We start from the raw sequence: 15,775 nt of genomic DNA, 5'->3' as shown, positions 1-15,775 counted from the left end.
TTCTTCTATTACACAGCAGGCGGGCTTTTCAGTTGATACTATTTAGCCCTTTTCTTTTTGCTTCACTCTGTGGGCTACAAAGCTACTGGTTTGGTTGTCTCTTATTTATTAGATATTCTCAGATATCTTTCAGTAGATCTTTCGACTCAAGGAGTTCAAATATAAGATGATAGATATCGATTTCTGTGCTCTCTGTGGAGGTATAGTTTGCTTGGCTCGTGGCTGATAGTGAGTCTGTGTGGGGTTTAAAGCACATTCAAAGTTTACAATGCAAGGTGTGCTGTACAGGGGTCAAGGTGTTCCATTCGAATAGGCAGTTATCTATTGCTTAATTTTTCACATTACAAAACCTGCAAAGAGGGGACAGGGGAACTGAACCACTTGAATTAGGAAACTGGTACGAGAATGCAAGAAAATTCAATCCATTTGTTCCAGAACGAATTCTATGATAAATTTTAGAAAAATACTTATTGGGAAAGGGGAAAAGGATAGGGTTATTCTTATTAAACGTAATATCTGATAGTCTCCATCGGTAAATATCTCTAATGGAGACTGGTCTCCCACTTGGCTGGTCATTATTTATAGCATTTTTTGCTATTTCCTCTACCTGATGATTACCACTTATACCAGAGTGGCTAGGAATATACTGAAGATAAGTTCTTATGCCACTTGAAGCAAGATTATCTATAATACTAAGACAATGATAAGTGTCAATGTCCAACTTATACTGAGGAGCTGAGGCCAGCAACTCAAGGCTTGATAAAGAGTCGGAAAAAATTATAATACTCGTATTATTTGAATTAGCAATCAAAGGTTGGTTTTCCATAAGGTGTTCCAATGCCATGATTATAGCATTTAAGTCAGCAGACATTATAAATACATTATTATACAATCTCTCACCTATTGCAATTTTCAGGTGAGGAGGGAAGGCACCACTTGCTACCTTCTCTTTTATTTTGGACACATCAACAAATATTTGGGACAATTTTACTGCTAAAAAAAAACCTTCGTCTTCTTCACTGAGTCTAATGTTTTTATCATTTACAATTCTAAAATAACTGCTATTTTTTAGTTCTTTCCGATCGGGATTAAAAAGAAAACCTACTACTTTTGAAGGTTTTTGTAAACACTTAATTATAGCATTTAGAAACACATTTTTACTTATAATGATTTTTACTCACGTATATTGCAGAGAAACATGCCCATGAACAGCCTCTATTCAGTGAACTGAAATTATTTAAATACTTTCTTGAATTACTCTTTCTAAAGAACTATTTCAAGTATTTAAATATTATCTTGTAACAATTTTGTTTCTGAAAAGGAAGAATTTCTGTCACTCCTGTGAGCTAACAGAAATAGTCAGTAATATTTAATAATATTAGTTGAGGAGGTGGAAACAGACTTATTGATCTTCAAGCGAAGATTCTGAGGTAAATCTAACAGGATATTTTCACACAAATAAAGACTATGCCCCTGAAAAATCAAAAAATTTCGTAATTTATGACAAAAATTTTCACGGGGATTCAGGTTAAATATTTCAACGCAGTCCATAAATGTCCATGAGCTTTCGTTATAATGCTGATCAGATCTGACACAAAAGTATCCGTTTTTGTGGAAAACAAAACGCAGCTCTTGTGGAAGGCAGCAGTATCATTTCGATAATTTTAAGGAGGAAAAGGAAGAATGATGAACAATCCGTACAACCAATAGCCTTAAGAAGACAGAAAGGTCACGACGTTATATAATATGAACAAAATAAAAAAAAACATAACTAACAAAATAAAGATTAAAACCGTCAACCCGAAACATTTTCTTTTGAAAGACTTTTCAGTTTTTCCGTTTCTTCCACCAATTTTTCGATACCTTCTTGAAGCTGAACATTTTTCATCAACGTTTCTTCTAGTAATCGAAGCATTTGTTGGACGCGATCATCATTTTTTGTTGAATTCGACCTCATAAACATACCACTCATCTTTTCTGTCAATTTATCCAACACCGGATTTTCTTTATGAGATACAGCCACTAAAAGAACATATGACAATTATTAACTAGTGGATGCATCGAAATTATTAATTAGCATTGACAAACATACATATATACATATATATATATATATATATATATATATATATATATATATATATATATATATATATATATATAACACAAACCTAATGCTATATTTTATATCTTAGAAAAAGAGGTGTTTTTAAAGATTTTGTAATTGTCTTTTACTATGCATGTCTCTCAATTTATACTGCCACTCACTTGAAAAGCATTTGGCACCATCTATCAAGAAATAAAGATTAGATCAAAACTACTTATACATGACCTTATGCCACATTCGCCACAAATTTCCTGCTCAGGCTCGCCATGCTAGGGTATGGTGAAGCTGGGCTAACTTTCATTTTGTTTTGGTTGTAGCATTTTGTTACCTGTTGGTGTTGTACTATTCTGTATTTTACTAGTTCTATACTGTCTTTTGTATTGTCATTGTTATTACATTATTTCCCATAGGTGTTATAAAACAGTGGCATTTCTTGAACCGGAATGAACCAAACTTAAAATGGAAATTTGTGTGCTAGACTTCTGTGCTTGGCTCCATAGTCGAGTCTTGAAATTTATCTAGTAGTTAATTTCTGCACGTTATGATTTTTAGAAAAATGCAATTTGAGCTGCGCATTTAATTATAATAATAATAATAATTCATTTAATGCCCACTATGAACACAAAGAAGTGGAGTACATCAAGAACAAAAAATAAAAAAGCAAAGTTGCAAACTTAACAATTATTTACATAAAAAGACGTAAATTATGGTGCATAGTAACACCTGCAGATTCCGACAGCTTTCCCGCAAGCACAGTCACGTTTTCCGGTAAATCAGGGAGGCCGAATCGTGATATTAGGTGCCGGTTCCGGAACCACGGAGGGAGCCACAGAAGGTACCGAAAAAATTTAAAATAATAAGCCCGCAGAGATTTGAGATCTTTAGGCTCAGAATTGGAAGAAAACCACATAAAAAGAGAATAGAATGATCACAAAATGAAGAATATAATTTCCCAAGCGCTTTTCTATTGTACCTCCCTCTATTTGCAACAATTTTTGAATATCCAATCTGAATTTTTTTTTTTTTTTTTTTTTTTTTTTTTTTTTTTTTTTAGCATTAGAAACTGTCAGAGCCCGAAGTGTTTTGAGATTATTAGTAATGTGAAGACTAAACCACTGAAAAGAAGAGACACAGGGAATAGAGGACAAAACACATTTAAGAGGGAGACTCGCAGTCGAATTAAAGGAAATATATTCGCAATTATCAACGTTTAGCATAAGCCCAATCCGTCTGAACTGGTCTGAGATCCAGCTGACAGAATGTGAGAGCCCAGCCCTAGAACGATTGACAAGGAGAACACCGTCCGCATAAGCGAGATACGAGACATCAACTCCATCAGAAATGAAAGTCGAAGGCAAAGAGGAAAGGATAGGAGCAATACATAACTTAAAAATAGTCGGAGAAAGCGCACCACCATGACGGACCCCACGGCGAAGAAACACCTTTGAATCAGAAACTACTCCATTACATTATACCCAAATCAAAGAGTTAGAATACCAGTACCGCATCAAAACAACAATAGAAAGGTTAATATTATGAGAAAAAAGTGAATAGAGTGCATGTGAGTGGACTATACTATCGAAAGCTTTCGAAAGATCAAGAGCACAGATATGAAGAGGAGATTTATTATTAGCAGATTGCAACAGAAGGAAAGCTAGAACACGATAGGCGTGCAGACATCCCAGCCTTCTTTGAAAGCCAAATTGGTTTTCACCAAAATTCACAGTTTCTGAAATGAAAGGGAGAAGAATATATTCAAAAATTTTGCTAAGGTTACACGAAACAGTAATTGGTCAACATAAACTACACTGACGAAGTTCTTCCACGCTTCAAAACCGATGTGACTGTGCCACAGAGAAAACTCTCGAGAACCATAGAAGTAGATAAACACATCTGAAACAGTAGCTGAAGGTGATCTATCAAAGTCGGGAAAATTACTTTCAGGTGATAAGAAGAAATTCCGTCTTGATCAACAGAGCTAGATTGCATGTTCTTAATAGCTTGACCTTAATAGCTCTTAATTGTTCTTAATAGCTGACGACTCAAGAAGATTACTAAAAAGCTTTTTAACTTCCCGGTTCACCTTGCCGAAAATGTCACAAACATGAGACCACTCCTTTCTCGACGCAGGAAAATCAAAACCAGATACCCTAGACTGCCGTAAACGTTTTTTATATGCACGCTTGGTACTTTGCTTCAGATCGAAGACAACTCCTCGATTTGACCGACCGCAAGACATCCATATTCGTAGCCAAACCTTAGCTTTATTATTTACAACTTTTAATTCTGGGTCCGAAAAATCTGTAGCAGGAAACAAAACTCTTTGAATAACAACCGTTATTTTATCTTATATGATATAAGTTTCAATAGATCTGCTGTTGTTAAACTTTTTTTCTGGTACGAATTAAGCAGCCAAATCCCACGAATTACTACAAAATCTTAAAAAAAAATTTTTTATTTACAGTTTAAGCACTTTTGGTTTGCCACAAGTTAATAAGTGAAATTTCTAAATGCAGGGCTGTTAATGGCAACAATAGTAGGATAAAAAAAATTGGATGAAGTCGATTTGCATGCACAGAAGCTGCAACGATGATTCGGCATTTAAGAGCTTGTTATGTTGATTAACATTTGACGAAGAATATTCAGACGAAACGCACTTTGTTTGTAGATGCAACTTTGTATGTATATATGTTGTTTACATTTATATATTTTTCTTAAAATTGACACACTAATATTTTTTGGCCTAAAAACGACTAGACCGGTAACGACTCTCGTCGGAATTTTTTTTTTCCAGGGATGATCGTATCGAACTTACGGATGACGTCATGACATCGTGCGAAATTTCCATTAAAAATATTAGTTCATTGTTCACAGGGTTTTGGAGTTATAAAATTGGCTAATTTGCATAATTATACAACCTGGACCATAGCATATTTTCGATGTTAAATGACAAAATAGCTTGAGAGTTCTGCTTCCAACTGAAAATGAACATCAGAGATATAATGTTGTGTAGAAAGAAGCATTGAACGCTACCCAGGAAACTTTTATTATCAAGTAAACTTCGATGGCACGATTTTATAACTCTAAAATCCTGTAAAGAATGAATCCCAATTTTTAATAGGAATTTGGTATGATGTCTTGACACCATGCGCATCAGGGACATGCGTAGCAGTACTAGGGACCGAGCGAAGCTTGGTTCCCTTGTACTGCTACTACTAAAAACAAAAACCCAGTTTCTTAAAATAAAGAAAAAGGCTAGCTATATTTTTACCATGCTGGTGACCAAACAGGCAAAAAACGAAGATGTCTCTTTTATTTTAGAATAATCAAGAAACAGCATTTAACAAAAAAAAATACGGTTCTCTAAATAAGGAAAAAGGTTGCCCGTATTTTCACCAGGCATTCACAAGGCAGGACAAAAATGGGAGATTGTTTGGCTTCTTGAAGAGTCGGCAAATAACATACAATAAAACTAGAAAAAAGAGAAGAAAGCTGTTACCCACCTGTCTTACTGGCGGGTCTTCCGCCATCCATGCAATACTGTTGGATGAGTTTCCCTCTCCGGAGGAGTTCATCGGCTGTTGCTGCAGCGTTTGTTTCTAAATGTCTTATTTTTTCCTCTAAAATAGCGTTTTCTTGTTCCAATATAGCGACATGTTGTGACAGTTCTGTCCTATAACAAATTGATTCGATTGTTCCTTCTCCTCTTTCACCTGGCACAGGGGAGGAATTTAAAGGAAGGGGCTCCTGTGTATCCTGGAATAAGGTCAAAACTAAAACAATTCGCACATCTCAAATAGCTTTTGACTCAGACCAAGCCGTATGTCCAGTGGCCTACAGTGTAGGCTTTAACAGCCCATTGAGCTACTAAAACTTGTAAACCAATTTGTTTTGCGGAAACAAGGAAATTTTTTGAAATTTTATAAAATATTCGAACTATATATCTGAATGAAAACACAAAAATAGCTCCGATTCAATCACAGTGGATCGCATCACCTTTTCATCCTACAATCAATAAATTTCAAGGTCTGCGATCTAAGAAGATAATGTTCTAGTGAAATTTTTTCAACTTTTCAAGGGGCAAGGAGTCATACGGCCTTTTCTAGCAACGTCAATGATCAACATTGTTGATCAGCATTCTGTTTTGGTCCGACATCTGTCCTTTTCTCTAATCTCTTTGCGGAAATATTTTCTTTCTTATAACCCTTTTTTTTTAAATATCCTGAAATGAAAACTAAATTTGATTACGATTCGGCGTACAGTTTTGCCAAGTACCCCGGTTTAAAGCTTTTCTCCAAAGTGTGATGGATTCCATTAAAGTTCACATATTTCGGAAACTTAATAGCTAAAGAAAAACTTTTCCCTTGATACTTTCCCAGAAAATATATGAACACTAGCCAAAAGGTCTGCTCCGTGGGCCTCTTTGGTAGCAAAAAGCTCGCGTCACAGGATTCTTGTCGCCACCCTCCACTCGCTCGGCCTTCACGGCTCAGCAGTTTGGGGTTGAAGCTCTCACAAATTTAGAATACCTTTGCTTGGGCCTTCAGAATACCCTGTAAGCTTTTTCGTTTTATATCTGCATTATCTTCTGATTTTAAGCTTATTGTCTGTGGCATTTATCAACCCCAAGGAGGGTGCCAAATCCTCACTTGGATTTGGGCCTATATAGGCCAATACTACTTTACCAATACTACATTACTAAGTAGGCCAATACTACATTACTACATTGCTAATACTACATTACTATTGGCAAAATCCATTTAAAGTCCCAAACTACTTTAAAAAAAGGAAATAAATTATCAAATAAAAGTTGCATAAATTTTTCAAGTATAAATTTGTTAGGTCAAAATACTGCAATTTTCGCTATTGTATGCCCCACTTCCCCTTCGATTTTCCTAGATTTAGTCCAGCATCAACTTCATTATAACCTTGACCTATAATATATAATCACCTAACTATAATCATAAACTATATTTTAAACTATTAATCACCTTGATTATAAACTATGTGTGATTCTATTGTAGATTATATTATAACTATGTGTAGATTATAAACTATAATCACCTTGATTATAGTTTAACTATAAAGTGGAAGGAATACACTTCTATTTAAACTTTTTTAAATTTATGGAAGCTGGCGATTCTAAAGTTTCGTTTAACAGCTTTGGACAGAAACAATTATTCATTAAAAAACAAAAAAGATATATATATAGACAAGTGAAATCAGAAACAAGGCTACATTACTGCCAACAGTAAAGAGCCATAAGGTGTCAATGGTTCTGATCCTATATCAAATATTCAGTTTGTTTTCATTAGTTCTTTCTAGTCGTCTTGATTATTATAGTAATTTTATATTTATTATTCGCCCATCTTTTAAAAAACAAAAGTATACTTCCAACACACTTCCCCCGCGGTTCCAAAGTGCCACACTAATTTGACCAAGACGCCACGCCAAAGGTCAAAAGCATTAAGCATCCAATAATTCTCCTTCTTTCCCTCCCAGAAAGATATTTTATACCACAGAATTCTCCCTTTAAATCTAACTCTCTGTAAACCCTAGTCTCTTTACCAAGGCTAATCAAGAAAGACAAAAGTGTGAAAAAGATTATTATCTTCGAACCCAACTTTACACTCTCAAGTCAGATATAAGATTAATTCATCAATCCACAAAACATCTCGGGTAAATTCTCGGCGGAGGTAAATGCCTAGCTCTGACCCTCTGGCTAGGAATGGCCGAATCAAATTGAAACTTCCCAATATCCCTTGAAGATTTTGAAATCTAGATTCAACCTGTATGAATCATCTCTCGTTTGTGTTTTCAAGCTTAGATTAACTAGGACGTCTCACAGTAAGAGCTAGGCCTAGAGTTTAAATATTGCAATTGAAGATAAAATAAGTTAAATTTACGAAAAGGGCGTTTTTCTAATAAAAGGGTCACAACAAAAGGGCGAAAAAGGGAGTAGCCAAACTCCTGTTCGCACTAATTTTTGTTCGTTTTAAGTTCAACTTGAACATTCAAGTAATCTTTGATCATTTTAAGATTTATTTATTCATCTATACCTGCTATCTATATGTTTTCTATTATCGTTTATTTTAATTTCTGTGCGTTTTGGGTTTCATTTATTCTTTAGTAGTGATTTTTGGTCGTTTTGAACTTGAGTTATTGCAAGAATTTATTCCTGCTGGGCTTTAGTTTAATATGGCTCTTTACTTTTCTTTAAAAAACGTCATTTTCAGAAAGTTTTTTTTAGTTAATATTAGAAAAAAAATGATAATTCTGAACTTTCTACTGCAGTAACATCGGATCTGATTGAGACGAGCAGTCCAAAAACACAAACAGCGAAATGAATACCAATAATACAATCACTTAAGCAACCTAATTGGTTAATCATTGAAGTTGATATCAACTTCATTGAAGTTGGTATCTGAACACTTTGAAGTTGGTAACTGAAGTTGGTATCGAAACATGGACCCAATGCACTACAATACAAAATTTATGTTAAAAATATCTTGTATTATTTTTTATAGGGGATTTTTTGACGAATTATTCATCAGAAAGATGAATATTCATCTGACTATCTTTTACTAAGCTGAATCACCTCTAGGTGGAAATAAATCCTAGAAAGCTCTCCCCAAATTATTTAATGCGACCAACAGTTTAATATGTTGAAATGAAAGATAGTTGAAGACAATGAAAGAAAAATGATATTGCATATAAAGAAAGAAATATAATGCATGAAAGATAATTACCAAGACTAGTAGCAATTAAGAGTTTCTTAATGGTGGATATCTTGTAACAAAAAATAAAATAACGTTTACCGATATAGAAGATTTAGGGCGACTTGTCGTTCTTTGACCATTTTCACTCATTCCACTCCAAGAAAACATGGAATACCGATCAATATCATTTGACATACTTTCATCGCCTAAAAATAAATTACGATAAAATAAAAGTTCAAAATAGGGATAAAATCCTTTTTAATAGACAGTATATAATAAATTTCACAACGTCAAAAATAAATGAAAAAGAAAAAAATTAATAAGAATATAGATTCATTATCAATACCCATTCACACTTTGAAAACGAGCAAAAAAAAGGCGGAGGGAATTTAACATCTCCAGTGCACTCTCGAAGGTAAATAATATGGCCTAGACGAAAAATGCAATCAGTGACAAATCGCTAATATAATAAAAATCGTTTAAAAGTAAATAAATGAAAAATGGTAATAAAAGCTAGTTTTCTTTGAATTAATAAAAATAAATGGAAAAAATAGGAAAATAGGTTTATTATTAACACTCACTCATACTTAAAAACGAGCTAAAAAGAAAAAAAAATGAATTTGCGAATTTTATAACCACCAAGAGAAATCGAAGGTAAATATTTTGACCTAGAAAAGATGCAATCGGTACCCAATCACCATGCGGAATACGCTCATAAGCTAAGTTGTGCCCTTCCCTTATCATAATGTTTCCCTTATCATAAGATAAGGGAAACATACAACGCCTACGTGCCTTATTTACCTTTATTTTAAGGAGTTTCGAGCACTTATTAACTTATACTCGAATTTAAATCTCTTTTAATCTCAATTTTTGTTGTGGGATGTTATTCAAAAGGTGCCCACAAGATTCTGAGAAAATATTTTTAGGATGTCTAGACTACAGATATTTTATTTTTGCTTTTTGTGCTCAGTATTTCTAAAGTTAGTTCTGCTTGTTCTAGTAGGTTGAATGCTTCTTTTTTCTCTTTCTAACTATGTTGAGAAGTTTTCAAGGATGTATTGGATTTTCAGGTTCTGCTAGAGACAAGGTGATGTTTAACTTAAAAAAGGTTATTTCAGCCAATGAAAATCCAACATCACAAGATTCAAATTGGTCATGAGATGTGAAAAATGCAATAACAAAATGCCACTCTGTGTGGCACCTGGCCTAAAATTAAATTTAAAACAAGCTTAACTTCACTCTGGCCAACCAACAAGTTTTCAGCTTTCAAGGACATTTCATAAAGATAATCAAACGGTATAGGGTCTATTGATGAATATGGACAGCTACGTTATACCTTGTGACACACAGCTTTGGACTACAGTTCCTAGAATCTCCAATAGTGGCGTTATCCAGATTTTATCCGGCTACTTTAACCACTAAGATTTTCGGTGGGAAAATCACATCCCTGGTATTACTCCAGAAGATATAGAACCCTAGCAGAACCAGCAGAACAAGTTATACCAGCACCAAATACCAATCGCTATCTTTAAAAAAGAGGTTCAACGTCGTGTCAATGACGGCTTTTTCCTAGTGTGTCCACTCTTTTCTTTCTAAGGTTTCTTTATCTATACCAAAACGCTGAAAGACAAGTGCGGGGAAATCATACGATTCAAAGAAGGACAATTGGAACGCTGGCGAGAACGTTTCTCTGAGCTACTAAACCCCATCAAAGCCTCATGTGATCTGCTTCCTTTCTCGGGTACTGCTAGGGAACCTTACAAGATAAATCTGGACCCACCGAGTATTGCAGAAGTGCTAAAAGCGCTCAAATGCACAAAGAGTAACAATACACTAGAAGAGAATGGAATTTCCTCTGGAATGTACAAGGCATCGCCAACCCTACTATGCCACCTAACCGACCGGTTTGTACATGTCTGGATGACAAAGGCTTTCCCAAAAGACTGAAAAGTATCAGTCCCCAATGGGCATAAGTAAGTAAGTAAGTAAGTAAGTTCTTGCCTCGGCCCTGCAGTATGTTGCTACATCTGAGCATGAACTCTGGGTCCAGTATTACCAAGCCGAGATCAAACCCACAGCGCCACCATAGGATAAACTTTCAAATTTATTTCCAAGCTTGTGGTTTTCAAATTTTCCGCTTAATCACTACGTTCCCACGAATAGTTAACAAACAATTTTCGTAAATTAACGACTCTGCTTACAAATATTGTTAGTTAAGAATAAAACGGCAGAAAAAACGCCTCCAACAAAGAAGATCTAACTCCAACAAAGAAGATACAGCTGAATGATAAAAAGATTTTCAGGGTGTTTCAGGGAATCCTATTGTTCCTGGCATCGACAATTACGTTGGTAAAAAACAGCAACAGTGAGAACAACAGAAAAGACTAGTCTTAAGTAGCGAAATTTTCAGAAGACATTCCTGCAAAAAAGGAGGATGTAATGGGATCCTCTCTCTTGAGGTTAGTCTGAAGGGCCCGCGGCACAACCTCCCTCCAGCAAAAACTGAAATATAGTGGCATAAAATTCAATTTTTCTGATTTATACACATACGAATTCTGACAAAAATGTTCCTGCGGCAAGATTCCCCCAGTGTAGATTTGTAATGACAGGACTGCCAGGATTGAATTAAGTTTCATTATCGAGCACAATTTTTTTATAATCCTTTGAATAAAACTATAAGGGTTGATGTTTACTATACAAAAGCACCTAACAAAGGCACGGGTTTATAAAAATCAGTACTCAATTACAATTTATTTAGAACGATTTCATTGAAGAGCTTTGCCACCAATTTAATGACTTTTGCCACCAATTTAGTGAACGAAAGAGCTTTGCCACCAATTTAATGACTTTTGCCACCAATTTAATGAACGAAAGAGCTTTGCCACAAACTTAATGACTTTTGCCACCAATTTAATGAACGAAAGAGCTTTGCCACCAATTTAATGAACGAAAGAGCTTTGCCACCAATTTAATGGACGAAAGAGCTTTGCTACCAATTTAATCAACGAAAGAGCTTCGCCACCGACTTAATGAACGAAAGAGCTTTGCCACAAATTTAATGACTTTTGCCACCAATTTAATGAACGAAAGAGCCTTGCCACAAATTTGATGACTTTTGCCACCAATTTAAGGAACGAAAGAGATTTGCCACCAATTTAAATTACTTTTGCCACCAATTTAATGAACGAAAGAGCTTTGCCACCAATTTAATGACTTTTGCCACCAATTTAATGAACGAAAGAGCTTTGCGACAAATTTAATGACTTTTGCCACCAATTTAATGAACGAAAGAGCTTTGCCACAAATTTAATGACTTTTGCCACCAATTTAATGAACGAAAGAGCTTTGCCGCCAATTTAATGACTTTTGCCACCAACTTAATGAACGAAAGAGCTTTGCCACAAATTTAATGACTTTTGCCACCAAATTAATGAACGAAAGAGCTTTGCCACTGATTTAATGACTACCAAAGTTTTTGCAATCACAGAGTCAATCATGTGTCAAGTTTACCCAAGGACAGCGGAACTTACCTTTCTTTTTTTGAATCTGCTGCCAAGAATAAGCAAAAGGAGCTTCATACTTACCCCGGCTGCTGTCATGTAGATCCTTAATACGCTCTTGTAACTTTTCTGCTCGCTTTTTCTCGGCCTGAAGCTGTCGCTTTAGATCACGAAGAGCAGCAATACCTATCAAGAGATAACAAACAAAATGGTTGCTCACATAAAATACTAAAATTATCGAGAGAAATGGGGATTCTTTTTATCAACTGATATAGCTTGTATTATTTAAGCATTTAAGGCAGGATTGAAATTTCCCGCTGGTATTCAAATTTCTGCCCGTTGAAAAAAGGGCCTTTATTTGGACTAATATTTGGTTTACTTCCGTTTCTTAGCAAAGCCAAAAATTTGTTTCTCCAGCCGGAAAAATTGCGTTTAAGAATAAACAAAAACTGTCTGTTTGTGTACTGATAAGAATTTGTAGTTTGTACAGATAATTTGTAATTGGTATTCTTTTACATAGCTATCCAAACGTACAAAATGAAATAAACACATTTTAGGAATTGGTAACAAGAAGAAACGAAATCTGTCAAATTGGAAACCAAATTCTTAAAAATCTGGTTAGTCAGCGACGCCTCAGTGCAATTTTAAGCGGCGTGTACACTTAAGCGAACTCAAGTGTTTCATACAAGATAAAGTGCGCACGCACTTTAATAAACCAGGCAGATTTAATTAATTTTTTATCTTTTTATTCTGTATCTTCCAAAACTAAAATTTATCTTACTTAGTTCCGGCTACACGGTTTCTACAGACAGCGAACCATGGTTGAATGAAATCAAATGATGGCTTTTATAGGATATCTTATCAAGCGAGATGCTTCAAATCGGTGTGAAGCACAATACGAAGCTGTTTGTTCAAGTGCTTAACCAACTAGATCTCGCGATCCTTATCACAGTATGTCCAAATGTATGCTCAACAACCATGGTCCGAAGAGAGAAAACCAAATACAAAAGGGTGTTTGGTTCATTCTCAAAGACTAAATACAAAGAGGTGAATTTCCTTGAACACACTCATTAAATTTGCAAAAAATTAAATTGAATTAAAAATTTGCATTAAATTTGCAAAAAATTAAATTTGAATTAAAAATTTGCAAAAAATTTGCATTGAATTTGCAAAAAATTAAATTTGAATTAAAAATTTGCAAAAAAATTGCATTAAATTTGCAAAAAATTAAATTTGAATTAAAAAAAATAATTAAAAATTAAAGACACTCATTAAATTTGCCTATATTTTAGAGGTTGTTATTATATTTTTGGAAAGAACATATAATACATTTTGTGATACGTTTGTGATACGAAAGTTTGTGTTTAGAATAAACACATTTTAGAATAAACATTTATAGAATTATTACTTACTGCACATGACACTTCACTCTAGCTTGGTTTTTGGTAGGTAGTCAGTGACGGGCGGCAGTTGGTCCCTTTATATTTTCGTATGTCAATTCATTTTCCTGTATTTGTGACCATGGAACCTTACGGGGAGAATATGATGACATATTTATCTTTTGTTGTTTTAAAGTATTGTTGTGTTAATTGCTGAATAAATTTATCTATCTATCTATTCTCCCACGCAGGGTTGCAGTGCCTGTTGAGAAACTTCAGCTGAAATGCTGTGCCCATCAGCGGTTAGCGAAAAGTTTTATACCTAGTTTTGTAAATATGTACAACAAAAATCAGGAGGATTGATTAGTGGTTTTTTTTTTTTTTTTTTTTTTTGTTTTGTGTTTTTGTTAAATATTCAATTTGTAATATGACTATAATGTGACTATGTTTGTATAATGTGACTAATGTGTTTTAATGTGACTATACCAAAGAAATTTGGCAGTGCCATGAAGATTTTGGTGAAAATAAAAGTTTATCTATCTATCTATCTATTCTACCATTGCAATTTTACGATCCCTAAGCAACGGAATTCGAAGTTTAGCACCGTTTGCTTTATTCCTTTGGAGGTAGACTCAAACTGCTCAGCTGAAACAATTTTAAATTTGAATAATTCAGCAAGAACAAACTGGAAAGCGAACCTTTTTTCTCTTCAAGTTTCTTATCTTCAGCGGCATCGATCAGTTCTTGTCTCAAGTTTTGGACTAGGCTTTCCATTTCATTGAGTTGAGCAGTGACTAATTCGATTTCAGTTTCCTTTTCCTACAATACGGATAAGCTGAGTTAATACATTCGCAAAAATTGGCAGCAACATTTCATTTAGAACACATAGAGAAAAAATAATTTAAGTACAATAATAGCATCACTAGTAAAATAATAGTTAAAAAATAAAGTGGAGATAAAGAAATTAAGTTGTTATAAGTCCCTGTGGTACACATTGTGTTTCGGAGTACTTAGAAGCATACTGTGGAGGAGATAAGAGAGATAAGTGACCTCTCCAGAAAAATTGGAACTAAAATCAATTTTTTGGGGTACTTGCTGCAGAGCAGCAAGTTTTACTACCTCGAGAAACAATAATCTTACCCACAGGCGTCACTAGCCAAAATGTTTGGGAGGGGAGCAATGAATTTGACCGACTGGTCGGTCATTTTTAACAGCTGATTTTGTTGATAATGCTATTAAAATTACCTAATTCTTTGTTTGTTTTTTTACCGACTAAGACTAATCTTCTTTCATTGATCTTAGGTCATATATTACCATCAGCTTGTTTACCCTAATAAAAAAAATGAGCGGCTCAAATTTTTTTACCGACTGGCTGAAACTATTTGGGGAGGGGGCGTCCCAATCCCCATCTCATATGTGACGCCCCAGATCATGACGTCCCAATTTACTGGCATCAAGATTAAACACATTCCAAAATCTGGCGTCATCTGGTGGTAGTTGTCAGCCTATTTCATTTGCATGCCCATCAGCTCCGGGAGATTCCAGTACTTTGAATCGCTGTTGTTGGGGAGCAAAAATCAAAGAAATTTTTTTAGCTGTTATTGATCACCAATTAAACCCTCAATCTGAATCAAATAAAAAAAATAATATACATCCTCAGGAAGAATAAGATATACTAAATGTTGGATAATTCGCACCAACCACAATATCTGTTCTACTGATAGGCTCAAAGAGGTGAAAGGATCTTCATTATTGTTTAATATACCTCCCTAAATAGAAGAAGAAGAAGAAAGTAGTGACTTGATCCTAGTTTCAATTAGAAGCCAGCCAACTTCTCTTTTCCTTTTACGAAGGCAGAAAATTCTGTTGGAATTTCGAAGATGGTAACCACTAAAATTGGCAAAAGCAAATGTCGTTCATAAGCGAAAAACTATGATATTTGACTACGTTAAGAAAACTTGAATGTGTGTATAGCTTAGGGAAATTTAAATGGATTGGTGTTAAACATTTATAACAATTTATATTTTAACCAACATAAAAGATTAAGATGGAAAATTACCAATGTTTATA

General features: G+C 34.6%; 1 protein-coding gene across 1 annotated transcript in view; it reads right to left on the bottom strand.

Annotated features, from left to right (window-relative positions):
- Window positions 1-1,731: 1,731 nt before the first annotated feature.
- LOC148942953 (uncharacterized) overlaps window positions 1,732-15,775 on the bottom strand; it is a 59,510-nt gene continuing 45,466 nt past the window's right edge. The window contains exons 7-11 of the mRNA XM_089102243.1: window positions 14,404-14,524; window positions 12,411-12,512; window positions 8,926-9,032; window positions 5,611-5,863; window positions 1,732-2,022 (exon numbers count right to left, since the gene is read on the bottom strand). Of these exons, the coding sequence (XP_088958369.1) occupies window positions 1,796-2,022; window positions 5,611-5,863; window positions 8,926-9,032; window positions 12,411-12,512; window positions 14,404-14,524 (810 nt within the window). The 3' untranslated portion in view covers window positions 1,732-1,795. The remainder of the gene's footprint in view (window positions 2,023-5,610; window positions 5,864-8,925; window positions 9,033-12,410; window positions 12,513-14,403; window positions 14,525-15,775) is intronic.

This window comes from Artemia sp. Qi Xiang Cuo, chromosome 16, assembly GCF_049724085.1.
Source record: "Artemia sp. Qi Xiang Cuo chromosome 16, ASM4972408v1, whole genome shotgun sequence".
In the NCBI taxonomy this organism is placed as follows: Eukaryota; Metazoa; Arthropoda; class Branchiopoda; order Anostraca; family Artemiidae; genus Artemia; species Artemia sp. Qi Xiang Cuo.
This window is presented reverse-complemented; position numbering and strand designations above follow the sequence as displayed.